The sequence below is a fragment of the Phaethon aethereus genome, assembly GCF_964289735.1.
Source record: "Phaethon aethereus genome assembly, chromosome: 19".
NCBI lineage: Eukaryota > Metazoa > Chordata > Aves > Phaethontiformes > Phaethontidae > Phaethon > Phaethon aethereus.
In genome coordinates this window covers 1,926,529-1,952,676 of record NC_138595.1, presented here as the reverse complement: position 1 = coordinate 1,952,676, position 26,148 = coordinate 1,926,529, and the positions used below count along the sequence as shown (strand labels likewise).

At 58.9% G+C, this 26,148-nt stretch overlaps 1 protein-coding gene across 1 annotated transcript; it reads right to left on the bottom strand.

Moving 5' to 3' along the window:
• Positions 1 to 4,448: 4,448 nt before the first annotated feature.
• HNF1B (HNF1 homeobox B) lies at positions 4,449 to 23,617 on the bottom strand. The gene is made up of 8 exons (XM_082008597.1): positions 22,682 to 23,617; positions 21,067 to 21,334; positions 20,409 to 20,650; positions 12,645 to 12,808; positions 9,560 to 9,692; positions 9,242 to 9,433; positions 8,398 to 8,516; positions 4,449 to 5,654 (listed from the first exon to the last, which is right to left on the bottom strand). The coding sequence occupies exons 1-8, from the start codon at positions 23,043 to 23,045 to the stop codon at positions 5,634 to 5,636; spliced, it is 1,503 nt and encodes a 500-aa protein (XP_081864723.1). The 5' UTR covers positions 23,046 to 23,617; the 3' UTR covers positions 4,449 to 5,633.
• Positions 23,618 to 26,148: the final 2,531 nt, after the last annotated feature.

Genomic DNA, 26,148 nt, shown 5'->3' with positions numbered 1-26,148 from the left:
AAGGTGCTTGGCCGCAGTGCGTTGGTTTAGGACAGTAAACCATTATGGTGCTGTTCTCTGCTGCTGCTGGTCTTTATGACTCACAACTCTCCCTCCGTCAAACCTTTTCACAGGCTTGTGAAGACCTCCTGCAAACACATCGTGGAAACCCCAGGTCAGCAGGGGATGGGATCAATGCACGCTGCCTGAAGCTGCCACCCGCCTGGTGCAGGACTCCCCTGGCTCCCTATACCTGCTCCCATGGCCAGACCGCAGCGCAGCGGGGAGCTGGCAACATCCGCAAACAGCCTGGCCTCCCAACACAAGCACTTTCTGCATTCCTCTCTGTGTACTCCTCAAACTCCGCCACCAGCCCAACCAAATCCGCTCAAAGGCTTCAAAGGGCAGAGCGTGTTTGCTGTCCGCAGGGGACTGACATTGCTTTCCCTTTTGACCCGTCATGCAGCAAGGCAGTGCTGGGACTGCTGGGCAATGGTGTGTGGGGTGCCGGCTGCACCAGTGGGGAGCACAGCCCCACCAGAGCCAAGGCTCTGCACAGCCCCGCACCACTGCTGCTGGTTTTCCTGCTGAATTTTCCAGCAGATCCGGCCATCTGGCTGGACTGGCAGAACAAGTCTGGAAAGACCACACGTTTGGAGCCGGGTGCTGTTGTGCAACTGCGCGTTACATTTACATGCGTGCCAAACGACATTTTTAAAGTTGCTGAAATAACTTGTCTGTATTTCGGTATCACTGGAGAGGCCGTTGCCTTCACGGCCAGCAGGTCGTCTGCTCCTCCACGGGGATGGCCTGGGACTTCCTTAGCAATCTGCATGCCCGGTGCTGGCCGATGCGAGCTAGACTGGCTGCCGCAGGGCCAGAGCCTGGCCAGCACTGGAACACTGGGGATGGCGGCGGAGCCCCGGCACTGCTCCAGCCCCGGCACTGCTCTGGCAGCGAGGTTCGCACCACCAGTGGGCTGCTGTCACACACTTGGGGACGGGGAGCCCAGCCCCGGGGTGCCCCAGCCCTCTGGCCAGCTGCCAGCATGCAGGCTTTGGCCCTGGATGGAGTTTCCCTGGCTCCATTCCTCCCCACTACTACAGAGGTGGTAAATGCGAAGGAGCCCTGCTCCCTAGGGTCAGCCACAGCCCCACGCCGAGAGCTCGTGGTCCGATAAAGCCCTATTGCAGCTCTGGGGCAGGAGGTGAGCGCAGCGCTAACCTGGTTTTGACCGAGTGACTTCACTGGCAGCATCGCCAGTACTGCAGTGCAAACAGGAGGCAGCCGGGGCACGGGATTTTACCCGTCTGGGCAGGTGTCAGCGGGCTGTGCTCTCCTCTGGAGGTAAACGAGAGGGCATGCTCCTGCCCAGCCCTCCTGCATCCCACCTCGGCACCTCTCGGGGCTTCCCCATGCGCATCCCTTGCCCCACAGCCTGCGCATCCCGGTCGGGGAAGGAGCATCAAAACACAGCGAGCTTTGAGCAATACCTCCCTGGAGAGAGCAGGTCTGCACATTGCAGGGAGCCATGACAGTAACCCTGCTGTTACTCCCTGGCCTTGTTAGAAGGATTTGGGGATTTTTCCTTTGCATCCACATCTACGCTTCACACTAAATGCAGCGGTGTCCCTATGCTCTGCCATGGAGGAGGCTGCGTTTTGTTATGAATGTGAAGAGTGATCGATAAAGCCTCGTGGCAGCCTGCGAATCCTGGTGTACAAGGAATTCCCTTGTGAACAACTTTGAACTGTTAAAATAATCACGCAGCCCTGTAAAACTGCATTGGTCATAAATGAACTTTGTCATGTTTCTGCTAGTTTCTTTGCTCCATAACAACTGCATCATGGACAAACACAACATGCCCAACAGCCACTGGAGAAAAAAAAAAGTCTTCCAGGAGCCTCATTTAACATTACATGCTATTTTCCAACAACTTAATGAGGCAGCCAGAGGTAGGGCGTCTGCGGGAGCAAACACCCCACCCAGTGCTTCTCCAGCACAAGGTGAGGTCTGGGCAGGGACAGCCTCAGCCCCAGGCCAGGCTGCTCAGGGAAGCGGTTTTGGGTGGTACTTCCCAGGGCAGAAAGGTTTCCTCAGCCAGAGGTTAAATCCAAATCAAAGCAGCCTTCCTCCCCATGAGGATGTTGGTAGCATAGCATCCACAGCATCCTCTAGCAGCCAGCCATGCTTTCTACCTTCCCGTCTCCTGCTACCCAGGGGTGGGTGACTGCACACAATGAGCTGTTTGGCAACTTCATAAATTCACACCTCTTGGGTAAACACTATCTGTTCTTAATCATTTGCTCTAGTCATATTATTGACTTTATCCTGCCTGCTTTATCACACACTCTTTCCTCCATGGTAGTCACCTTCTCCATTGGTGTCTTTGCATTTGTCCTGTGCCTTTTTTCCCAGTTTTCTTTTGGCTCAGCTCCCCTTTCCCTCACCAGGTCCCTTTCTGGTGGGGCTGCATCTCAAAGTCTCCTTTCCCCGAGGTTTTCACTTACCTTCTCTGCAGGGCTTTCTGGAGAGCAGCACTGATACTGCCTCCTTCTTCCTGTCCCCCCCTTCCCACCAGATTACCCGTTCCTCTGTAGGACCAATTCAACCTGATGCTGGATATGCATCAGCTGGGGAAAGCTTAGCCCGTTTAGCTTCACAAGCCACCCACAGACCAAAACGTTGTTGGCATAAGTAGAAGAGTCCAAGTCATTTCCACCCCAATTGGTGAGGCACTGCTGGGAATGCAATATTTAGGAGCAGAATTTGAGCTCTGCCTGGCACTCAGGTGTGTTGAAAGGGACTTGCTGAGCAGGAAGGTGCAAAGGGGCTCTTAGGATAAAACCTGCATCTTTGATCTCCAAACTTGGAAAGAGCACATCACTTCTGAGTGTGCATGAAAGGGACTGAGCAGTCTTCATGCCTCCCGTCCTCTTCCAGCTTTGCGCTTCCAGTTTTTGTCTGGGGTAGACAAAATTCTCAGAAACAAAGAAACTCTGTGAGAAGATTTTTATCGGGTTGTCTTGCTCCGGCTATGAAGGTGAGCAACAGGTTGCTGCACTGAAAGCCTTGCCCACAGCAACCCACACTTAACTTATGGGGAAAAAAAAAAAAAGTGCCAAACCAAAACCAGGCTTTTTTGAAGGTGATTAAAACCAAAGCCCTGCACTGCATCCTCAGAAGGGCCACCCTTTCCTACTGATGTGCTCTGGGTCACTCAGCTATGTCAGCTCTTTGCAGTCAAAGATCTTCAAAAGCTTTACAGCGACCGCCGAGCACCCTCCCGCCTCCCCCTCGTGCTTCACTGACCCACGGGCTCAGCATCCAAAAGGGATGGAGTTTGGCTGCGTCTGGCACTCAGCTCCTAATTGGTTTGCTTAACACTCAGCTGCTAAAGTTAGCGGAGGATGAGGAATAAACTGTGCTGGACTAAGGGCAACATCATTAGTGCATCATTAGGAGCGTGAGCACACAGGTCTGCCGACCTCCTAGAGCCTCTTGCTATTTTTGGCTGATACCTGGGCCTTCATATGAAATACTCGATTCACCACATTCAGGCAGGTAGAAACCTAGATCAGCATTGCAAGGGACGGCGGGAGAGACATGTCACTGCCACCAGCCTGCGTCCCTGCCTCCCGCTGCCTGCCGGACCGACGTCTGCCAAAGCACGGCAGATGAAGACTGGGGAACTTACAGACCACATGGCACCAGTGAGTCAGAAGAAATGGTATTTAATTATGGTATACATTAAATTAAATGTCATTCTGAATATTGGTCTCCAATTCCTGATGACTTATTCACCGTAGGGCAACTCCTATTACTCCAGCAAGAGTTAGGGTCCCACTGCGCTAGACATTGTACAAACACAGAGCAAAAGAGCCTTTCTTGCCCCAAGAAAGAATCCAGTGGTTTTCTTTTTAGCAGTGGTCATCTGTCCATCGGCACCTCTACTGCTCTCCACCTCCTAAACCACTCGCAGCAGTTGGCACACGCTGCAAAGTTCGAGAAAAATTTGCACAGCTGGTGAGCGTTAGATCCGTTTACAAAGGGGAGCAGGTATGGAGGGCTTGTGTCCCACGGCGGGGAGACGATGCCTTTTACAGCTTCCGCAGCTTTGGGAGATAGGACTTGGGCACCTAAAGCCCTTCAGGGCTCTGGAGGGTGTGGAGCTCGGTGTCCTCAGCGGGTACCCAGCTGGGACGCGCCCTCACCATGGAGGTGGGCTCATTCATAAGCTGGAGATCTTGCTGCAAAGCTTTTCCTCCAAGAGCTGCTGCCAGGCAAGGCAGGCAGCCAGCGGGGACCGCGGACCAGAGTGCTCACAACACACCCCAGTGCCCGTCCGTCTGGCTGCGGCTCGGAGGTGACATCATGAGGACAGGAGCACCGTGCTTACTGATAAGGGTGGAGCCAACGAGGTTCATCATCAACCCGCTAATGGCAGAAAATAAGCCACCTGTACTGGCCATTTACTGGGCAGGAGACAAAGTAGCAACTGGGCACCCAATCCCTTCTGCGTCCCAAGGAGGGGAGAAAAGGGAGGCAGTCTCTGAACCCCATTTGAGGAAGGTCCCACCAGAATTTCTTGCAGCCTCATTCACCTCTGTAGCAGCAAATGCTACAGGCTCACCTGAAAACTGCCGATGCTGAATGCTTCCCAGCGGTCTGGATGTGTCAACCGGGCTGCTGAGCACTTCCCCACCCCACCCCAGTCCATCTCAGAGTCCCCAAAAGCAGAAGAGTCCCTTGAGACCTCCGTAGCAGCAGTCGTCCCCACAGGATCGTCCAGGTCCTGCCGGGACTCCACTCGGTACGGCCCGTGCCCTTCCTTCGCGTGGGGCGTCACCGTGCAAGGGCACGCGTGCGCCTGTCCTCCCGCAGAGCAGAGCCCGGTGCTGCCTGACCGGCGTCCTTGCATAGGCCCAGGTCTTTGAATTAACTCATTTAAGGGAAGAAGAAAAATACAAAACCAAAACCATCCTCAACTCTGACCTTTACAAAAAAAAAACCCCCACAAAAAACAAAAAAAAGGGAGAAAGAGAAGAGATTCGGGAACAATATATACAGATGAAGGAATTGCACTTAATTACAGTAGTTTACATCCATTGGACAAAATTTACTTCTTTTATATAAATCTCTATGAATAGGAGTGGGGAAGGGTGAGGATGGAGCAGACTGTACCTATATTTACAGTTTAATTGGCTCAGTTCAACAGCACATGCAATTCCTCCTTCCAAACACCAAGTAACAGACGCAAGTCCCTCTCAGTCCGTTGGGTGGAGGAGTATAACTTAAATATTATCCATCTTCCCCTTTTGCCAGTCCCCAGTACAGCTTGTTCCTGCTTCCTCGGGAGAGCCAACGGCCTCTTGGAAGGCAAATACTTAAGAAAAAAATCCCCAAGACATGTCTCGGAAATACTGCGTGGAGGGAAGGAGAGGCACGGTCCCGGGTGGGCACCCCGCGAATCCGGGCTCGTCCGGCGGGGCGCAGAAGGGGAGTCTCCGGCTCCGTTTCAGGTTGCTGGGCTCCTCGCTGCGGCGCTGGGCTTCTCTCTGGCGATTCCCCGGGCTCGGCGCGCGGGTCACAGGCAGGATATTGTGGAAAATAAGATCCCGTTGCTATGTGCAAAAGCAGCGAGGTGTGGAGCATCACCAGGCTTGCAGGGGACACTGGGGAGGGAGAGAGCGGCACAGTGACCGGCAGGCAGGCAGGCAGGAGGTGAGGGCAGCACCGCGGGGGGCTCGCCGGGGGCATCGCAAAGTATTTGGAGGCATCACCTCCTGCACCGCCCTGGGACCTTGGTGGTGCCACACAAGCCCCGCTTGGCCCCGAGCCCTCCCCAGCACCCTTGAGGGGGAGGCAGTGGGAAAATACTTTCTGAACCAGACATTGCCACCCCCTCCCAAAAATAATAGAAATAATAATAATAAAAGGGCCTGTGTGTGCCCAGGCTGTTGCAGAGATTGTGCCACGCCGCTCAGCAGTGCTGCCAAGAGCAGCCAGGCGTGAGGCCGAGCGCAGGAGCTTGTGCTCGAGGGGGAGCAGGGCTGGGGGCCGCGCTCATCGCTGCCCCCGAGCGTTGCTGTCGCCTCCAGGGAAGGAACTGAGCAGCCCCCGCTACCGCGACCATCCCACTGCAGCGGCCCCTTCTCCATCCCTCGGGGCGGGTCTCCCCGTCGGGGTCCCCGTGGTCACCGGTGGGGTGGGGGGCCGGGAGCCACGGGTGACCTTGTGGGCTGGAGCACACAGCAAACATCGTAACGTGGAGATAAGGAGACGCCAGGAGCCTCCCGTGACATGTCATTAGGGACAGGCTGCGGCTATCAGGTGTTTGCTAACGTAATAAAAATGGTGGCTCAGCCTCAAGCGTTGTCAAAGGAACCAGGAGGTATTTGCCCCTTCCAGGTCTAAACAACAACATCTGATAAGCTGCGAGGGGAGAGCTGGGGGGCACCAGGGATGTCCCTCCAGCCTCCGTCCCTGCCGGCAAGACCGGGCGCAGCCGGGCTCCGCCATGGAGCCGGTTCGCAGGGTCTGGCACGGGGGCTGCGGGGTGCAGAAAAGCCGCCTCCGGGAATGATGGCGGCTTTGCTTTGGGCGAGGACGCCTCTCCGCTTTCTGGCCACCTCGGAGGAGCCCATCGCTGCCAGGTATCCTCGTGCCCAGTGGCGCCCGCCTTACGACGAGCCAAAGCGTGCAGGAGCCAAGGGATGGCCCCCGTTAGCCCCAGCCAGTGACGGAAACCCAAATCCAAAAAGATTCAGGCATTTGAGCCATCTGGGGGGGTGAGCAGCATTTTCGGGAGCCCCATGCTGCCCCTGTAGCTCTTCATTCGCCCCTTGCTAACGAAACGGGTGACCACTGAAAAACTGGCGTTCAAGGATAAATTTTTCCAGCTTCAGCGTGAACATCAAACGGTTGGTAGGAAAAGAGGCTCCGGGGGGCTGCGAGGCTGCGCTGGGGGGGACACGACCCCTGCGACCACCTGGCTCTGTGCTGGGGGGACGGGGCCAGATCCTGCCCCTGCACTTGCAGGACCAGCCTGCGCTCGTTTGTCATCTATGGGGGGCTAACGGGGGGGGCGCGTGCCCCTCCGGCATTTTGCACCCGGCCGCCGCAGCAGCTGCGGGGGCCCGGCCCCATCGTCCCCGTCCCAAGCCGCGAGACCTCCTCCTGCTTTAGTTAAAGTGCAGGAGCGTGATGGAGGGGGGAAAACCGAGGGAGCCCCCCCCACCCCGGGCAGCGCTGCGTCAAGGTAGGCTGGTCGCCGCGCCCGGCCGGGCGGCGGGGATGAGCGGGCGCTATCTCCCTGCCAGGGACATTTCCTGTGTGCCCAGGGCTCCTTTCGGCCAGCCCGGCATCAAAGGCAGCCCGTGGCAGGAGAGCACAATTAATCAGGGGGAGTTCGGGCTGAGCGCACACCAGATGGGCTGATAAAGCCGCGCGGAGGAAATGGTGCTCCCGAGGAGCGCGGCCGCGCCTGACCGCCTCCCGCACCGAGATGCGCGGGCGCAGATAAATGGTCACCCCGAGCACCACAAAGCGCGGGAGCCCGACCCGAGCCGGGGCGGTGGCGTTCATCAGCACTTCCCGGGCACCCCAAGCCCCCCGAGGAAGCCCCTCTCCCGACTTCTCCCCTTTGCAGCCCCAGCCCCTTCCTTTGCCCCCCGCCGGGCATCCACGGGGGGGTCTCGCAGCAATCTCACAGCGTATTTACTCTGTGGTCATTGCAGACATTTTTCCCCTCTCCCCTGTCAAACCTCAGTAAGAAGTTTATCTGAATGCAAGTTCAAGGCTCGCTCTTATTTATCTAGCAATCAATAAGGGCCACATATTTCCCACAGCCCCCAGAGCTGGCTTTCAGAAAGGGACTATTGTCTGAGTAAGGCCTCGCACACCTGATTTGAACCAGGATAAGTCCTGCCTTACACCTGCACCAGCACCGGGCAGATGATAAAGGTTTACGGGCCGGGGGAGGTCGGGGCGCATCAGAGCCCAGCTCCTCCGCTCGACTCCAAGCAGTGTCGACTCGCCCCGGGCACAAAGGCAGCAGAGCCTGCTTGGTCCTGACCGTCTCAGCCCAATTTGAACCCCAGCAGGACGCTCTCGCTCTGATGAAGTTGTCCCAGGGACAAGCATGGCCCGGCTGGTACCACCAGGCGTTAGACAAGTCCTCGTCCAGCACAGACCATCACCCAAATCCCCACCACGCTTGCCATCTTCATTGCCAGTGAAGGGGCTGGGACTGGGGTTTCAGCGCCGGAGGGCTCGTCCTCAGCTGCCTGGCTGGGTGCAGCACAGGCAGCGGGATGGGGTGTCTGCTACAGACCCATCTCCAGGGGAGAAACAGCCCCGCTCCACCTCCACGCGCCCACCCCTGCGCACCCTCGGCCACGTCTGCCCGGCCATTACCTGCTTACTGGAAGACATATTGGTCAGCGTGCTGATGCTGCTGGTGTCCGTCACCACCATCGCCGAGGGGAAGCGGGAGGTGTGGGAATACTGGGGAGGCTCCTGTTTGTGTGCGTACACTGCGGAGAGGAGGGAGACAAGCAGCCGTCATGGAAAAGCCACCTGCAGCCCTTGTGCCGGGGCAGAGCAGTCAAGCGCTGCGTCACGGCAGGTCGCAGGGATGCTGTGTGGGAACGAGCGTCGTGGAGGCACGAAGGAGAGAAACCACGCCATGGAGAGGAACCACCGCCTGCCTCTACGCCACTGCCTTCGCAGGTAGCGGCTCGCCCTGGGAAATCAGTGGGGACTGAAGGGCTGCGGCTGGGCCGGCTGCCGGAGCTCTGCGAGCACCCTGCGGCAGCGCCCGGTGCTGGAGGGGGATGAGGGATGAGCCTGAGTGGCGAAGCCAGATCCCTTCAGGGCACAGCAGGGAAGCGTTTGCTTTGCAATAGGCCCGGCCACCCCCTTCCCCAAAGCGTGTGTTTTAGCAGTAAGAACACGGAAGGAAAAACGACGTTCGTAGGAAACGCTGGTGGGGGGCTGCAGCCCACTCGCCGGGCAGCAGCGGAGCGGTACGGGAGATGCGGTACGGCGGGTGGCGCGGGGGAAGGAGAGGATGGGGTGGGACGTGGCCACGCCGCGCGTCCCCGCTCGCGGCCCTGCGCCGGCTGGTAGCCGCGGGAGAGAGGCGGCGGCCAAGGGCACGAGCTTGGGCAGGGGAGAGCAGGCAGAGCGCAAAAGCTGATTTCCCATCTGAACTCATTTTCTGGGCGCTTCCCTTCGCAGCTGCCGCCCAGGCCCTTACTGTGCGAGTTCTGCAGCTGAGTCACGGTGGCCATAAATGGCTGCTGCGTCATATGGCTGGGTGACTGCTGCATCAGCGGCTGCTGGTGTGGGCTGTGGAGCTGCTGGGGGAACTGGACCGGCTGTAGAGCTGCCAAGCTGCCGGCGACGCTGTTGATAACGGGTACGCTCTGCGCCTGCGAGGTGTTCAGACCTGGGAGGAGGGAGAGAGCAGAACGGGGACGTCAGCGCCGGCGCGAGCGGACAGGGCGTCCCCCTCCCCGTCGCAGGAAGGGGTGCCCGTGCGGGGCGCGGAGGTGAGCTCGGGGCGCGCGCTTACTCTGTGCGATGGCCATGACTCCCGAGAGCGGCGTCATGATGAGGTTCTGCGACTGCTGCGGGTTGTGGTGGGACAAGCTGTGGATGTTGGTCAGGGTGCTGACCGGGGGCAGCCCGCCCCCCGAAACGGAGATCTGCCAAGGAGCAAGGCAGGACAGCCGCCATCAGAGACACAGCCAAGGGGGCAGCTCCTGGCCCCCTGCCCCGCCACCTGCCCCACTCCGGCAGGGGGATTGCGGGGGGGGATCAGGAAAACCCCCTCCCGAGAGGCGAGCGGGCTGCAGCCTCCTCGGGGCACCTTCAGTTCGGCGCACGCAGCTCCCACCACCCCGGGGCTGCAGACCCCGGCAGGACACCTGAACATCGTCTTAATAAATAGCGAAGCAGCAGCGGCGAAGGACTTTGCTGGCACTGGCTTCCAGCTCCATCGGAGCATGGCGCCGGGACACAGCACATCCCGAGCCTTCGCCATTTTGTCCCCCAAGTCCAAGCTCCTGCCCTCGGGGACAACTGAGGATTCTCAACACTCATTAACTTCTAACCGTCACGGTTGTAGGGGAAAGTGGGAAATATAAACTCAGGAAGGTAAAGAAAAGAGACAGAACGCAGATAAAAAGGGCCTCACGGTGATGATCTTAGTCACCGCTTCTGCGCGCAGGCAGGATGCTGGCGAGACGGGGCGGGCGTGCTTGGCCAGAGCCAGCTCCCAGGATTTGGGGTCGGCGTGCGGGGATCAGACACACAAAGGCACCCGGAGTGTGCGGAGAGGACTGGAGCTGGTCCCCAGGACAAAGGGGCGGCTAAGCGCCTCATTTCTGTAACCGCTGCCCGTCCTAACCCCTCCCGCTAGACCTCTTGCGCTGAGCAACCTCCGCCCAGATTCAGCGCCATCCCCGCGGCTCTTCGTGTGACTTCTCTGGACACCACTGCGAGCACCTTGTTTATTTTGCACGTGTGAGTTGGAGATAGCCCCACTGCAACCGAAACAAATCCATCAATAAATTCCAAAGCCCGGGGGTGACTCATATTTCCTGATCCGGTATTTTCTACTTTCAAAGTCCCTTCAAGGCCGGGTTACGCCACACTCGGCTGCACAAGTCAAACAGCTCATGGCGAGCGCACGCCGCTCGCCCGCAGCCCGGGCTCCTTTCACGGGGGGTTTAGACCCAAAGCGCTGCACCCAAAATCACCTCTGCAGATTGCATGACTGCAAAAGACCCTCCAGACACCGGACCCTCGGGGTCGGCCCTCTGGCACTACCACAGCTAAGGGCAGCACTGGAGCACGAACGAGTGAACCACCAGAGCTTTCTGCAGCCACAGCAACGCTCCTCCCTGAAAAAATCGATTGCCTTCAGATGCAGCAACTTCCTTGGCAGCTTCTGGTTTCATGCGGGGTATTAAAGGCACATGTTTACTTACTAGAAAACACAGCCTACAGCATATTTTTATTAAATCACTTGCAAGCACTAGCTAGCCCTGCTTAAAGATCAGAGATAAGCTGGCAGAGCCACATGCTGCCGAGGTCCTGAGCGGTCCCCGACGGCGCTGAGCAGGGTCTGTGCAGCGGGGGTAACTCAGCAGGGCGCCGGCGCCTACTGCACTAACCCTCTTCCCGGTTTAGCCCACTGCGTTTCCTGGCGCCGTCTCCCGTGCCGAGGGTCCCTGCCCGCGCTCCTGCAAACCCACCCCTCAGACACGGCCCCTGCGGAAGGAGCTGGCGGGGGGGGTGCCGGCCGCCCCCGCCGCCGAGCTCCGCATCGCTTCGCCCTCGCGGACCCTCACTGCCTGCTGCTGCTGCTGCCTTGAGCCCTGACTCATTTTATGACTCCAAGGCTCAGGGTTACAGGGCTCGGCACAGGCCTGGGGAGATACGGGCGCGCTCGGGGCGGAGGGAGCGTGCTGGGAGGGCTGGGGTTTTGCTCTGCCATGTCCCCCCTGTTTGGCAGGGTCGCTCGGCTTTGCGGGGTCAGCGTCCGGGCCCGAGGGGCTGCCCGGAGACCTTCGCCAGCCAGAGAGCAGCAGAAGGAAAGGAGAAATTAAACGGTGCCGTGGCTGAGGCCGAGGCTGCCGAGCCCCTCTGCAGCCACCCGGCTTTACGAGGAGACTGATGCGACGGCCCCGGAGAGCCAACCCTCTGAAAATGGAAGTGAAATCCGGGGAAGAGTGGGCTCGGCCCCGCCGCCCGGTGCCATGTTTGACTTTCGCTTTCAGCAGAAAAACTTCCTCCCGGAAGAGCCGCCGCCGCACGCAAAGCTCCTCCAGCCTGCTCCGGGGAAGGGCTGTGCTCTCCGGTCCCGTCCCGTCCTGCCCCGACCCCCTGAGCCCCCTCCTCGCCCCACTCCGCCACCGCCCCTCCAAAGGGCTTTGCGCCAGCCGGGCACCCACCGAAAGGAGCAGCCTGAGCACTCGGGCATGGGAAACCCAGCCCAGCCCTGCATCTACAACCGCTTTCTTTGCGGCGGTCTTGCGTGCCCCCAGCGTGGGGAGGTGCCAGGCACCCGGCAGGGACGCTGACGTCCCACCTGCGCTGCCTTCCACCATGGGCGTCTGCAGCTCTGCCCAGCAGAGCCCCGAGCACGTGGGGAAGGGGACGGGGAGAGGCAGGAGCTCCGGGGCCGGAGCTGGCACTAGCGGGTTGGATGCCCCGGGTGGTGCTCCTGGATGAAAAGGTCCCTGCTTGCAAGGAAACTCCAGGAAACTCCAAACTTGGGAGGGCTTAGAGAAAAAATAATGAATGAGCATTTTATCAATACCCGTGTCATTGGCAGGAGAAAACAAACAGTGATCCACCCCGCATTCTACCCACAAGGCATGCGATCAATAAAAACCCGCGCGGGGCTCTGTCAGATTTATGGGCTGCGCTCGGAAAAACATGCTGTTGCCCGCCGGGGAGCGCGGGGGCCAAACGCCGCCTTTGAGGTGGGCGGTGGGGACGGTCGCGCGCCCGCGCCGCAGCCCCGGCCCCACAATGCCCCATTGTTCGGCGCGGGCCGCGTGTGAAACCCGGGGAAAGCGTGTTTGCTTTGCCCGCTGGGCCCTCTTATCTTATCAGCGCCGCCGCCACAATAGGCCAGGTGTACTCACCATTTTACCGTCGGGCGAGAGCAAACCGTGGCCCGGGTCCAAGCCGGCCGGGGAGACCTGCTGCAGGACCGCCTGGCTGGTGGTGACCATGGCACCGCTGCCGTGGTGGCTGATGGCCCCGGAGGATGCCGCCTCGCCACTCGCTGCCTGGCTGTACCGGACCCCTGCAAAACACCGCCAAGCGTTGGCATCGCTCACGGGCACCCCGGTGAGGGTGCCCTGGCCGTGCCAACCCGTTCCGAAAGCGGCCCTGCAAAGAGGAAACCCCCCCATCCCTCCTCGGCTCCCTCGGCGTGCGCGGCACGAGGATGCACGCAGCCGCGCAAGCTGCCAAATGACGCCCTCGAAGGATAAACGGGAGGGACGGCGCTGGACGACGTGCGCCTTCTTCCAGCGCTGCTTCCCAGCCGCTCCCCAGCCCCATCTTCTGAAGTTATACCAAGACGTTTACGGTGAGGGATGCTGAATGCCCAGCCCCCGCGCCGCCCACGGGCCCCAGTGCTGTGGGGCGGGAGGAGCTGCTCCCACGGGAACCCAAGCCGGGCCAACAGCCTGGACACCCATCTGCACCCCTCCGCATCAAATTTGCGCCCGTCGTGCAAATTCCTGCCACGTCCCCGTGGCTCTCAGACACCGGCCTGGGGGCCCCGGGCCGCCCGGAGCGACTCTGCGTCCCCCAGCCCTGCCCTATGCGAGGGTCGCCCGGCTCCGCGCAGCCCCCGGCCATCCCAGCGCTGCCCAGCTCTGAACGGCGACGGCTCTCCCTTTTTTCTCAGGCCCTCCACATCCGATTTCCCTCTTGACTCCCTCTTGACAAGTGTATAACTAACAGGTTACTGCAGGAAGATGGGGGGACCAGACACACGCAGACCTCCAAATCGGACTACAGCCCACCACCGTCGAGGAGGGAAATCTGGCTCAAGCACAGGTCTTCTATATAAATATATTTAATTTGGCTAAAACGCCCTGCACTGATAACCATATGATCAGCCATGTGTCATGGAAAGGCATCTACAGATCACAAATAATTAACGGAGGGAAACCCACGGGAAACAAAGGCGTCTTTTACAAGGCTGCCGTGACGACTACGGCGAAAAGCCATTTATTACGAGGAGTCCGGCACCGTGCTCCCGGCCGGGTTCACTGAACTGCCCTGGGATAGAAGCGGTGGACGGATGGACGGCCCACAGCAATCCTGGGGAAGAAAACCACGGCAGCGAAGCCCACCCTTGCAATGCGGACCACCAAGAGCATCGTCCGCCCATGACCCCCAGCCACTGCACAGGGGCACTGGGGACGGCTCCCCAAAATGACTGCCAGCCGGAGAGGTTCAGCCCGCGGAGGATGCCGGCAGCTTCTTGGCCGTCCCGGCACAGCACGGACACCCCCAGCTCCAAAACCCCCCAAGGCAAAGGATCTTCTTCCTGGGATTTCGGGATCTCCTTCTCGCGGGTGCCCGAGGGGCGAGCTGATGCAGGCTGGCTCGGCAAAGGATGCTCTAAGGGCTACCCTCAAAATCTCTGAATCAAGGAAAAGGAAAGAAACGATAACTGGAGTCCGGGAGCTTTCCACGAGGCTCCAAAAGCACCTGCCAAAGCACAGACGGCTACTCGTGCCCTCCACCAAAACCACGGCAAAGTCACTCTTTAATCGCCGCCAAATTTTCCCCATCAGCTGGTTAAACACGTCCCACAGATAGGAATCTCCCCGCAATGTCTGGTTCCTGATCATTTCCCAGCAAACCCCTTTTATCCCTGATAATAAAAGAATGTCCTCTGGCAGGTGGATATTTGCCGGTCCGAGTGGACGTCCCTGCCATGAACAGGGTAAACATTACTCAACCGGGGCACTGTCACACACATTCTTCCCCGCGGTCCCGGCCTCGCGCAGAGTGTGCTTCAGCCACCGCCGGTCTGAGATCCTGCAGCGCTGGTTAAACAATGGGAAGGGAGATAAAACAAAGCCCTTTCTTCTGAGTGTGATCTTAAAGATAGGCGAGGAGCACAGGCGGCTCCTATTGGAAAGAAAATCAGAGTTTCTGCTCGATCTTCAGTCTCTTTTGGGTTCGGTGAAGCTTTCAGGAAGGAAGAAAAACCCATTTTAATCCCCAAATCATGCTATACCCAGCTGAGGATGCTTGTAACTGATGAGCCAAGATGCCCAGAGTTACGAAGTTGTCTTAAAAAACATATGAGATGTTAAAAGCTGATTTTCAAACTTTTCCCTGCAATCCCAAGGACAAGACTTTCATTGTTTGAGAAACAATAACCGATGCCGAGATTTTCAGATAGTCTGGTGACCGAGATTTTGGGTCTCTAGATAAAGCCGCTGAAGGCTCCGAGTCTCGATGAAGATTAACTCTCCCGAGGAGCGTGGGGTCGGGCTGCGGGGATGGCGGCAGCGGTGCCACCGTCCACCCCTCCTGAGGACCCCGCTCCCGCGGAGGCAGGCGCTGCGCTGGTGAGGGGCTCCTGTGTCCCCAAAGCCCATGGGCACCTGGGTCTGCCCAGAAACTGCTTGCTGGGTGGGGTAAAAAGCTCTTCGGGCACAGCTACCTTGCAGCGCTTGAGGAAGCCACCAAGTATCCTGGCTTGGGTTTTTCCCCATCCCTAGAATGGGACGGGTATTATTGTCATTTATATGCCCTCGGGGTTGGGTTGGATTTGAGCAGGTTAGATTAGATAGATAATTAATATTGGGAAGCAGCACAAGGCATTATTGCTGGTGCTGTTGTCACTGCTATCGTAAACGAAGCTCCCTGCTGACGGCGGGTACCTTTCCTCCGAGCTCCCCGTTCCTGGCGGACACGGCGAACTCCAGCCCAGCGTAGCCGAAAGCATCTACCGGGGCGACAGCCACCTGCGGGCTTTTTCCCAGGCTGCCCCCAAGGGCACAGCACTCCTCCCCAGCCGCCTTGCCAGCTCCCGTTTTCGTGCTTTTGGGCTCTGTTACAGCAGCAGGACCCCGTTTTGCACGGCGCCGGGATGCAGCACGCTGCCACAGGGCAGCTGACCCGTGCCCAGGCTTCCCCAGCCGCCAGCTCCCCGGCAAAGCCTCCTCGGCGTGTGCTGCCGTCGCAGGGGGTGCCGAGCCCCCGCAGCCCGTCGTCCCCCGGCAGCGCAGCCACTGGGACCCCCCGGGGGACCCCGCCAGCCGGGGTGAATGCGTGGGGATGCTCCGGCTGTTTGCACCAGGACAGGAAGGTGTCCTCCCGGAGCGAGCAGGGGGGCTTTGGGGTCCAGGGCTTACGAGCAGCGCTCGGCTCTCCACCGAGGCCCGACACCACTGTTCTCCCGCCGCTCTCCTGCGCCTCCGCAGCTGGAAGCAGCCCCCGTGCAAAGAGATTTATTCCTCCGCGGCCTCTCCCCGCAGCCGCCCAAGAGAGGAGCCTGGATGGGGATCACCGGGAATGGGCCTGGCCACGGAGCCTGCCCTCGTTAAGGGTTTTGTTTTTTTTTTTTTACTGGAGCTACAGCCATAATATAAAAGTCTGTTTATGGGACCCGGCCATTGTGCGGCCCCCGAGCTGCACAGCCCGTGAAATGTTTTACTGCTTTCCCATGTTTCCAGACAAGCCGCAGGGTCCGGCTCCCGTAGCCTTAACCCTGTATTTCAGCCGACGGGGATGAGCAGCGTGGCAGCCCCCAGGGCACAGGGGGTCCTGTGCACCCATGGCTTCCTGCAGCCAGCCCCAGCACCCCCCGGCTTCTCGGGGGTGCCGACCTGACTTTCGGGGTGGGAAGAGCAATGGGGGGGTTTAGGGCAGCAATCGATATCTTTGCTGTTTTCATCACAGGCTTGTGCCGTTTTCAAGGTGCACACCAACCTTGCGCCTTTGGCAGGCAAAAGCAATGAAGCGACTTGGTCCTCCTCCGCTTTAAGTCACACTGATATGATTAAATTGTATTTTTAAAAAAAAAACCCTCGCCGTACTTTTAAATGTATTTCCCGTGCAGCGGGAGCCCCAGCCGCTGCCGTCGCACGGCACATCCCGAGCTCCTGCGGCAGCAGCGCCCGCCGCTCGCCCCGGAGCTTCGCAAACACCCCGCTGGCGATGCTCAACGCCAAAACACACCCGGCCACGCTGCGCGCCCGGTCACCGATAACTCCGTCGGTGGCAAGGATTCAGCCGCGGCTCTGCCCCGACCCGTGGGGACGCAGCCGCTGGCGTGGAGCGGGAGCCCGGCAGCGGGGTGAGAAAGGCTAAGCACCGGTGCAGTCTTTGGGGTCACGCTGGACTCGGCGATGCTGCACCTACTGACATCATGGAAGCAGCTGGGTGGGTTACGGGAGCACTGCACCCTCCCAAAGGCAGGTCCAGGCAGCGCCGATTTTTGGGCTGCCACTCAAATTGTCCCTAAAGTGTTAATCTTGCTAAGTTACAGAGGTGCATAGTTTATATCCATTATAAACCTCTTTATGGGGACTGGACCCTCCCATTTTGCTGCTGTCATAAAGTCCTAATTACCCCCCATAAAACCGGGAAAAGCTCCTAACAGCGCACTGTACCCACAGAGCCCCACAATGCGCCCAACAGTAAAATATTACAACCGCTGGCACCGGGTCCAGCATCAGAACATGCACATACCCCCAGGAGCAACGTGTAGGATCCAGATACAAACTGAAGTACCCCTGGATCGAGGGGTTATCGATGAGCTCTTCTTTCAGAAGAGGTTAAAACACTGAAATTGCCCTTTGGGTTTAGGAAGAACCTCAGGGGTTGTACTGAGTTATGATAGTTATTATCTAGAGCTATCTAGATATATATAAGTAATGTACATTTTTATATATATACACACATATGTATGTATACATGATTGTTCTACTATTGCTCTGCTACTCTGGTATTTGCTGAGCAGGTACTGATGGATGGATGGATGGATGGATGGATGGATGGATGGATGGATGGATGCCCCGGCCACCTTTTGGTGCAGGACCCACCGGGACGGGCTGGAGGCGATGCTGCGGCCCCCGGCCGCGGGGACGGGGCTTTGCGGGGTCCGACGGGCGCCGGCCGGCCCTTTGTATGCAGGGCGGGAGGCGGGGGGCGGCTGGCGAGCGGGGCGGTGCATCACCTAATCTCATCAATGCGCTGATTGTCTTCGGGGCTCTTGAAGATAAAAATGGCATAAGCCAGAGTCTACGGCATGGCACCGAGATAAAGCCCCGAGTGACCTTCAAATCAAACAGGGAACCAAGATCGCTGATAATGCCCCATAGGAAGGGAAAAGTCCAGAGTCTGAGAGAAGCCTCCGAGATAGATAGGCTTTAAGTATTTACCTCCAAACAGTTAAAAACTACAGCTTGAGGCCTGACAGATGGGTCCCCGAGAAGAGGCCGGGAGGATGTTTGACTTTTACAGCTCTTATCCCTGCCCGGCTGTCATCACGCCCTTTCGCAAGACCCCATTGACGTCCCGAGGAGCCGGCGATCCCTCTTTGTCTGCGGGCACGGGAGGGCTTTTGCAGCTGCCCCATGCCGCCAGCCCCGTCGTTTCCTGCCGGGGGATGTCACGGGGGGACAGAGCCGCAGAGGGGTAGGACGCGGGCAGCGTCCCAGCACCGTCATTAAGCTGTTAAGGCATTGAGCGCTCCAGACGCCGCCGCATGCGGTGCAAGGGCAGTTCAAATCCCAGCATGGCCAGTCCGGGATGGGGTCAGTGAGGCAGTGGGGCTGGCCCCGCCAGCGCTGCCCCGCGCCCCGCTGAGGCAGCGGGTCCCCAAACGTCTCTTGAAAGAGGTTTGCGCGGCGCGATGGACCCGGCGACGTTTCAGGAGCCGCAAGCCTGCCAGACCCGGCTTGGTCCAAGTGACCCCAAAGCAGTCATGGCTGAGCTCCATGCCTGCCCATCACCCCCAAACCAGCCCTAAAACCCCACGGTGGCCCTCACCGTGCCCGTCTCCTCCTCCTCGGCGAGGCCGATGGATAGGACCACCGGCTGCCAGCAAATTCCCGCAGCCGAGCCCTCCTGACCCCTCCGGAGGGGCCCTTCGCCGCCGCCACGGCCATCACTCCTGCCCTGCTCAAAAGCCCCTCCGAATGGGCTGTCATCGGCCCTATAGCCACGGCCGGCTCCTGCTGGCCACTGCTTCGACGGGGAAAATAAAGGTTGGGGCTTAACGGCCCTCCAGCCCCGAGACAAATGCCTGGGGTTACAGTAATTGCCGTCCCCTAATAGAAGAAAACAAAGGCTCTCGTGGGGTGCCTGCATGCGCGCTGGCAGGACGGGGCACATCAAAGGAGGTGGGGTTCGTTCAAAGCCCCAGCTTAATTGTCAATTAAGCGTGCACGGGGGGGACAACGCCATGACAACGCGGGGCTGCATGCTGGTGGGGTATTGTAAAGCCCGCCGGCCGACACTGAAAACAGCTGATTTTGCTGACAATGTGCTTGTAGGGCACCTTGTAAGCAATCAGCCGGTGACAGGAGGGCAAACGTCCTCCCCGTCCCCGCCATTGTGCGGGGCATTCCTGGGGCAGGGTCACATTTTGGTCACCGCCAGCCGGCCCTATGGGGAGAGCGGTACCCGGGAGCGGGTCGGATGCTGCCTGCCTGTCCCTCCCACGGGTGGGAGCTGTGTCGGATGCTGTGCACCCACCTGGGGCTGGTGCATCCCCCGGGTACCACTTTGGGGGCTGCCCTCGCTTGCTAACGCCCAAGGACTGGTGTCCAGCCACAGACTGGCACCGTCCCCGGCTCTCAGCCTCCTCTCCCCAGGCACCTTGCCCTTCCCGCAGGGACTCTCCGCCACACGGGTTTCTTTTAATTTGCCTTTGTAACGAGCTGGGTGTGTGTAACAAGCCAGGCAGGGTCATTTCCAAGAGGCAGCTGGCTTTAGCCTCCCCGGCCGGGCTGTGCCGGTGCTGGTGCGGTGGCCGAGGGGGGATGCGGGGCGGCTGGGGCGCAGCCCCCACGCTGACCCCCCGCCGCCGAGCGCCCGCTCCTGCCCGCCGGGGGCTGGCGCGTTGGCTGCAGAGACCAGGTATGGGGACAATGGGGATTGTTCTCCCAACAATGCCTCTCGCCCCATGCCGTGCCACCCCCACCCGCCCTGATTAGCCTCCCCGGGCGCGCAGCCCCCTCCCCAGTGGCGTTATCTCCTGCTTAAATCCCCAGGGAGTTTTCACAGCTCCGCTCTCCCCAGCCAGGTCCTCGCTATGTGCAACGGGGCCGGACCATGGTGGAGAGGTGGAAGTTGGGGTGAGCCCTGCACCCCCGGAGCAGCCTTCTTCATCCACCTCCCTCCGCTCTGGCACGGGGACGGCGCAGCGCCTCGCACCCAGCCCGGGCCGGCTCCAGCCCCGCAGCGAGGCCAGGACACGCTGCCACGTCTTCCTACGGGCTTTGCAGCGTCGCCTGTGCACCCCCAACCCCGAGCCCAGCGCTCACCGGCGGGCTGCGTCCCCGGGCCCCGCGCCGATACGTCAGGCGCAGAGCAGCCCGCCTCGCCGCCATGCCGGGCACAGCCTTCCCCAGCCCGGCCCGCACGCAGGCCCTGGCGCGTCGAACCAACCAAGCGAGTGCCAATTCAGCCTCGGCAGGACGGAAATCCAGCCCCTGCCACGTGGCTCGCCCGGCCGCTACGCCGCAGCGGCAGCGCTCGCTTCCTCTCCGCAGCGCCGCCAGCCCTCGACGCTACGGCAGGGACCGGGGCGACCATCTTCCCCTCGAGGCTACCCGCACGTGGCCCCTGAGGGCTCGGCAGCCTTTTCGCCAGCAGAAAGGGTCCACGCCACCGCCCGAGCGCGCTCGGCGAGGGCTTACCTGGCATCTTGCTGGGAGGCGAGGCGCTGGGCTGGTTGTGGTGGGGGGAGCCGTGGGACAGCAGCAGGTTCATGCTGTGCGGGGGCTGGCCCGAGCTGTAGGCGTCCATGGCCAGCTTCTGGCGGAAAGCCTCCTCCTTCCGCCGGTTGGCAAACCAGTTGTAGACGCGGACCTCCGTCACCAGGTTGGAGCCGAGCCCGTGCGCCTTGGAGGGAGACACCCCTCGCTGCAGACACTCGGCCCTGCGCGTGCAAGGGGACACGTTGGAACAAGGGTGCTGCTGGGGGGGCCTCCGCCAGCGCCACCGGGCAGGGGGTCTCGGGAGGGCGGGTGAATTTGGGGGCATCTAAGCCCTTCCTAAAACCCTGTCTGCTCTTTCCAACTACACCCATGCTGTAAAAGCCACCCCCCCGACGTTGCTGTCACGCTGCAGCATCCCCGTGACATCCCGGTGGCATCCTGCCCTGGCGTGGAGCTCGCTCAGCCCTGGACATCACCCAGATGGGGAAAACAAGGCAGAAAGAAGCCAGGCAGCTCAGCAAAGCCGCGCCACGAGCCGGTGGCCAGGACCGCAAGCTGGGAGCCCGGCATCGCGTGCGGTTTTTGGAAGAAAGGCTGCGGGGCGGGCGAGGAGGCGGCGGCGCGGGGCAGCCTTTACCTGTTGCACTCCTCCACCAGAGCCTCGCGCTCCTCCTTGCTGGGGTTCTTTTGGCGGTCGTAGGCTTGGTACAAGATTTGCTGGGAGGCCGGCCCCCACTTGAACCGGTTGCGACGCATCTTCTTGCTGGGGGTTTCGGAGCAGGCGTCGTCGAGCTGGGCAGCCCCCCCCTGGTTCTGCTGATTGAACTCTGGAAAGAGAAACAGCAGCTGATCCTGACTGCTTTTGTCTGTCCTATTTCCACAACCCTGGACTGCCTGGTTGAACTCTGAAAGAGAAAGGAGCAGACGTGAGCCGGCCTGTAGCCGCTGCTCGGAGTCACTGTCCCGCGCGGAGGCGGCCTCCCCACGTCCCCCCCGCCGCGCCCCGAGCCCTCGGCCCCCGCAGACTCCGGAGCAAGCCGGGCGCTCCCGCCACCCTCCCCGGGGACGGGGCGGCCTCGCGCGCCGGCCGGGGAGTTATTCCCGTCCCTCGGGACGGTGTTTAATGGGGAGGCATGCACAGGGCATGCATATTCATGGGCAGGGGCTCTGCCGGCCGCGCACCCGTTTCAAGAGGATTTTTGCAAGCTAGGAGCCGGGCAGGGTGGCTGCAAAGCCCCCGGGAAGGCTGCCTCTCTTGGCTCGCCCAGAGCTCCCCGCCGGCTCCCGCTGCCGTCCCGGCGCGGTGGGGCGCCGGCCCCGCGCCCGGGAAGGCAGGCAGGCACCAGAGGTGACCTTCCCCGGTGTCCCGCCTCAGACCCGGCGCTTGTCGCCGCGGCAGTAAAGGGAGATTAATGGGAGGGTTTTATTATTCTCGGTTTTGCAGGGGAATTCTCCCTCTTTTTATAATGGCTTTTCCCCCTGTGACGAGGGGGAGACGCGGGGCAAGGCTGGAGCAGGCTCTGTTTGCTCTAACGTCTCAAGGTGTGTTTTCAAAGCACTGGTATTTGGTGCTAAACCCTTTTCTGCACTTCCTGTCCGCTGGATATTGCATCTTTTAGGGGGAGGGAGGCAGAGCCCTTTCAAGGGGGGTGTCGGTGCCCCAACCTGCAGCTCAGCCGAAAAGAGGGACCGAGCCCGGGGGCTCGGTGGGAGAGGTGCACAAAAGCAGCAGTCTGTGTACTTGGACAAAATCATCTGCATTTTCAATAGCACGGGCTGCCCCAAGAACACGCTACAGATAGGAGCAATTTACAGGTTGGTTTTTTTTTTCCCCTCTCTCTGCTTATTTTGCAAGTAGTTGCAGAGAAGGAGCAGTCTCGAGAAACAGGGAGAGGAAAGGGGGGCAGAGGAGGGAAAGGCATCCAAGTGCGTGTAATTATTAATTGCTTTCCCATCTCTAACGAATATAAATATACAGAAACTCGGCTGCGTGGATGGGCTCGGGGGAACTCGCGCAGCGTTACTGAGACCACGAGGAGCTCGTGCCCAGTCTCCCTGTGCCTTAAATTCATTTTACTTTGAAAAACTTTTGGGGAAGAGGCTCAGCAGCCTGGGTCCAGGGGCAAAGCCAGGGATGATCCGCTTCTCCCTCGGCTCCGGACCTGCCGGATACCCACGGGCAGGACGCGGACGCGGGGGCCCCCTCCCCGCCCCGCCAGCCCCCAAGGGCGAGCGCTGGCGCAGGTACTTACGCCGGAGGATCTCCCGCTGCTTGCGGACGTACCACGTGTAGAGAGCGGCTCTCTTCTGCGTCTTCATGGGGGTGCCCTTGTTGAGGTGCTGGGAGAGGTGCGACTGGTTGAGGCCGGTGACGTCCACCACCTCCCGCTGCGGGATGTTGTGCTGCTGCATGTACCCCTTGATCATCTTCGCCGCCCGCCACGGGTCCTCGCTGTGGGGGGAGGGAAATGAAGGGTTAATCTCTCCTGACCGAGGAAAAACACCCAGTATTTGCTTCTTCCCATGGCGGAAACCTTTTTTTTTTTTTTTTTTTTTTAATTTTATTATTATTAAGAAACCTGTTTCAGAAGAGCACAAGATCCCTTGAGCATACATCCTCCCTCGACTGCCATCCCGGCCCCCCAAAACAGCCTTGTCCTGCGGCAGGGAGGCAGGGGCCGACAGGAGGGGGGCTCACGGGGCGCCACGGCCACCCCGGGGATGCCCACCAGGCCCCCCCGCCTGGGGAAGGAGAAGTAAAGAGGATCCCGGTGTCCTGACGGGGCACGTCCAGGTCTCGTTAATGCTGGTAAAGCACCTCCAGACCCTCCAAGGAGAAATTTATTCTATTCTATTCTAAACGCAGCCCATGCATCAACTGCTGCCCGTTGTATGTTCACTGCAATTTCTCCCTTTGGAGACACGCATGCACAACGGGATTCACAAACACGCACACGTATGGGTACGGGAAGCCCGTACCGGGTGTTTCTCTGAAGAAAGAGAAACCTGTAATTTGGAGGTGCCGGGGACGCTTCTCCTGCTCCCGCTCCCAGGTGTGGTACCCACACTGCACCCCGTGCCCCCGGGCTTGCCGACGGCTGGCGGGGACCCCCGGCACGGCCACCGAACGCCACACGCTGCGCTTGCCGCTTTACTTTCTCCCTTCCATTTCCGCAGGGATAATAATCTAAAAATCTCAATGTTCATTTAAGAGAGACCCTACTCCCAGGCTCCCACGACAGTGAAGTGCACACGCGGGCCGTACGCAGAAGGCTGAGACGCAGAAGGTCAAACCAAGCACGCAAACCCAGGCAAGCCCCTGAATGGAAAATCAAAACTAAACACTCCTCCGCACCCTCCCAATAATTTTATGTAATTCCTGAATATTTTTAAACATTTGAATTTGGCTCTTGCAAGATCCAGGTGTAAAATGACTCTCTCCTAAATCCGCATTACTTGGGTGTCCTTGGGGTAGCTGACACCAATCTAGGAAACAAACAAAATTACAGCAAAAAATCAAAATGCTGCCCGCGTTCTTTAGCTCTAACGAAAGCACAACGCGACGGCAGAGGAACAGCCCAATACACCTTCAAGACCCCTGGATTTATTCTGCGCTACGGGAGGACGCTGAAGCAGAAGGAAGTGCCGTGACGCTGAAAAATCGGTGTGGAGCCTGAACCTGGTCACAGTCATGCACTCAAATAATGCGATACTCTAACGCTGCGCTTGGAATAACCGTCCGTCTGCTTTCCCAATTCATTACTTATTTTGGATCCTTCAACTTGTCACAGGAAAAAAAAAAAAAACAAACCAAACAAGTAGTTTTCTTACTTTTTGACCTGAATGCAGCACGAAAACAAAGCTGGTTGGATCCAAAGCAAAAATACCCGACCAGGGCCAGCCCGCTGACGGCGGCGGGGGCTTTGTCACACCCCGGGACGGAGAGCACGGAGCCTTCCCAGAGATGGTGTCCCTGTGCCCAGTCCCGCACCCTCCGGGCAGGGGAACCCCGCCGTATATATGGTGTCCTCTATACGGCGACGGTGGCACGGCGCTGCAGACCTGCGGAGCTGTGTGTGTATATATACACATATATATGCACGGGCACATGGACACACTGACTCGGGTTTTCCCAACAGCCCGGACCCCAGACTGGGTTAAGCACGGGGCAAACAGAAAAGCCCGCTCCTGTCCCCAAAACGCACGGCCCCGCGTGGCCGGGCCGTCGGCTGAGCAGCCCCCGCAGCAAACGTGGGTGCCAACAGCAGGTGGGGGCCCTTCCCTGCCGGGGGCTTGCTGCCGGCCGCAGCAGGAGCCGGCGGGGACGGCCGCGGCACCCGGGGTTTCGGGGGTCTCGGGTCTTCGTGCTGCCCCAGGAGAAGGCGGGAGCCAACAAGAGGGATGTGAAGAAAACGTCCTTCCACCGCGGCTCTCCTCCGCACGCTCCTTCCCGGCGAAGCCCGCTGGCCGCCGTGCCCAAGCCGAGGGGCTCACACGGACTTTTGTCACGAGCGGTTCTTGTCACCTAACTGATCCTACTAATTACTGGTTAATAATAAGTTAATGAAACAGAGCTCATTATCATTTCTAATAGCAGTTTGGTTCACAACTAAGCCAAGGGCATCATTTTCCCAGAGTTAAATCATGAGCCAGTGCAACAGAGCACACTTGTGAAACGTCAAACAAGTGGCTCGGGGGTTACAGACGTGACTTCTGAATTTAAGTAAAATTTGGCAGCATTTGGGCTGGAAAAAAAATCGCTGAGACTTAGGAAAAAAGTCCCTGAGTTTCCCTCCCTTTTATTATTTTAAGAAAAGCTTTGCCTTGGTATTTCCAGCGTGTTTCACACTTACACTTTCAAAACAATTATTCAGCTCTTAATTTCTGAGCAGTGATTTTTCTTTACAAATCAACTTGACCGTATTCAAAAGGGTTAAACAACCTGAAACCAAACCCAAACATTTTGTTTCATGTTAAACAAAATGTTTGGACTTGACCCAAAATGAAACCTCTGAGTGTTTGTTTGGCTTTTTTTTTTTTCCTTTCTTTTTTGGTTAACCTAAAAAGCTAGAGAGGAAAACCTTTTGATTCAACACAAGCCCATTTTTTTGGTTCTGTCACCAAAATGGAAAAAAAAACATTAATCGTCCAATCTTCATCAGGATTTTACCTGCAAAAAAAAAACCACAATAACCCAGGAGTGCTTTGTACTACTGGAAAACCAGTTTATAGCCCTGGCTCCATGGTCCTTCTCCACTGAAATCAAGGAAAGGTGGTTTTTTCTTGCACAAAATTAACCCCAACGAAGCCTGGCCACCAGCGCTGACCGAGAAAGAGGCATTCCCCAGCCCAGCCTCACGCAGAGGTGGGGGGCAAAGCCCATCCCTCTCCCCAAGGATTCCCGGACCCGCTCACCCCCTTTGTCAGTCTTGAAAACAGGTAAATATGCTCCACATCCTTGGAGAAATATGCCAAGAATTTATACAGATGGATTATAAACCCGGCTCCCTGCAGAAATGATCTATCTAATCTGCATCTCCCTGTGCACACAGGGAATCGGCGCGGGGCGGTGTGCTGCGCCCGCTGCTCCCCACACGTTTTGGGGTGGCTTTGGGGCATCTCCGGCCAGGTCCCCGAGGGCAGGTGGCTTTCCCGTGGGTCCCAGGCCCATGGGATCTGGGTGCTCCTGGCATATATTATTTGCCCAAGCGGGATCTGG

Bases quoted from the DNA above. Each gene is read 5' to 3' on its own strand.
- HNF1B (XM_082008597.1), bottom strand. From the start codon at position 23,045: ATGTATGCTCAAGGGATCTTGTGCTCTTCTGAAACAGGTTTCTTAATA. The intron at 12,809-20,408 runs GTAAGCCCTCGC...GGTGTTTTGCAG, and splicing joins GCCTCCCAGCAAGATGCCAG to GGGTCCGGTACAGCCAGGCA. The intron at 9,434-9,559 runs GTAAGCGCGCGC...CCCTCCTCCCAG, and splicing joins AGTCATGGCCATCGCACAGA to GTCTGAACACCTCGCAGGCG.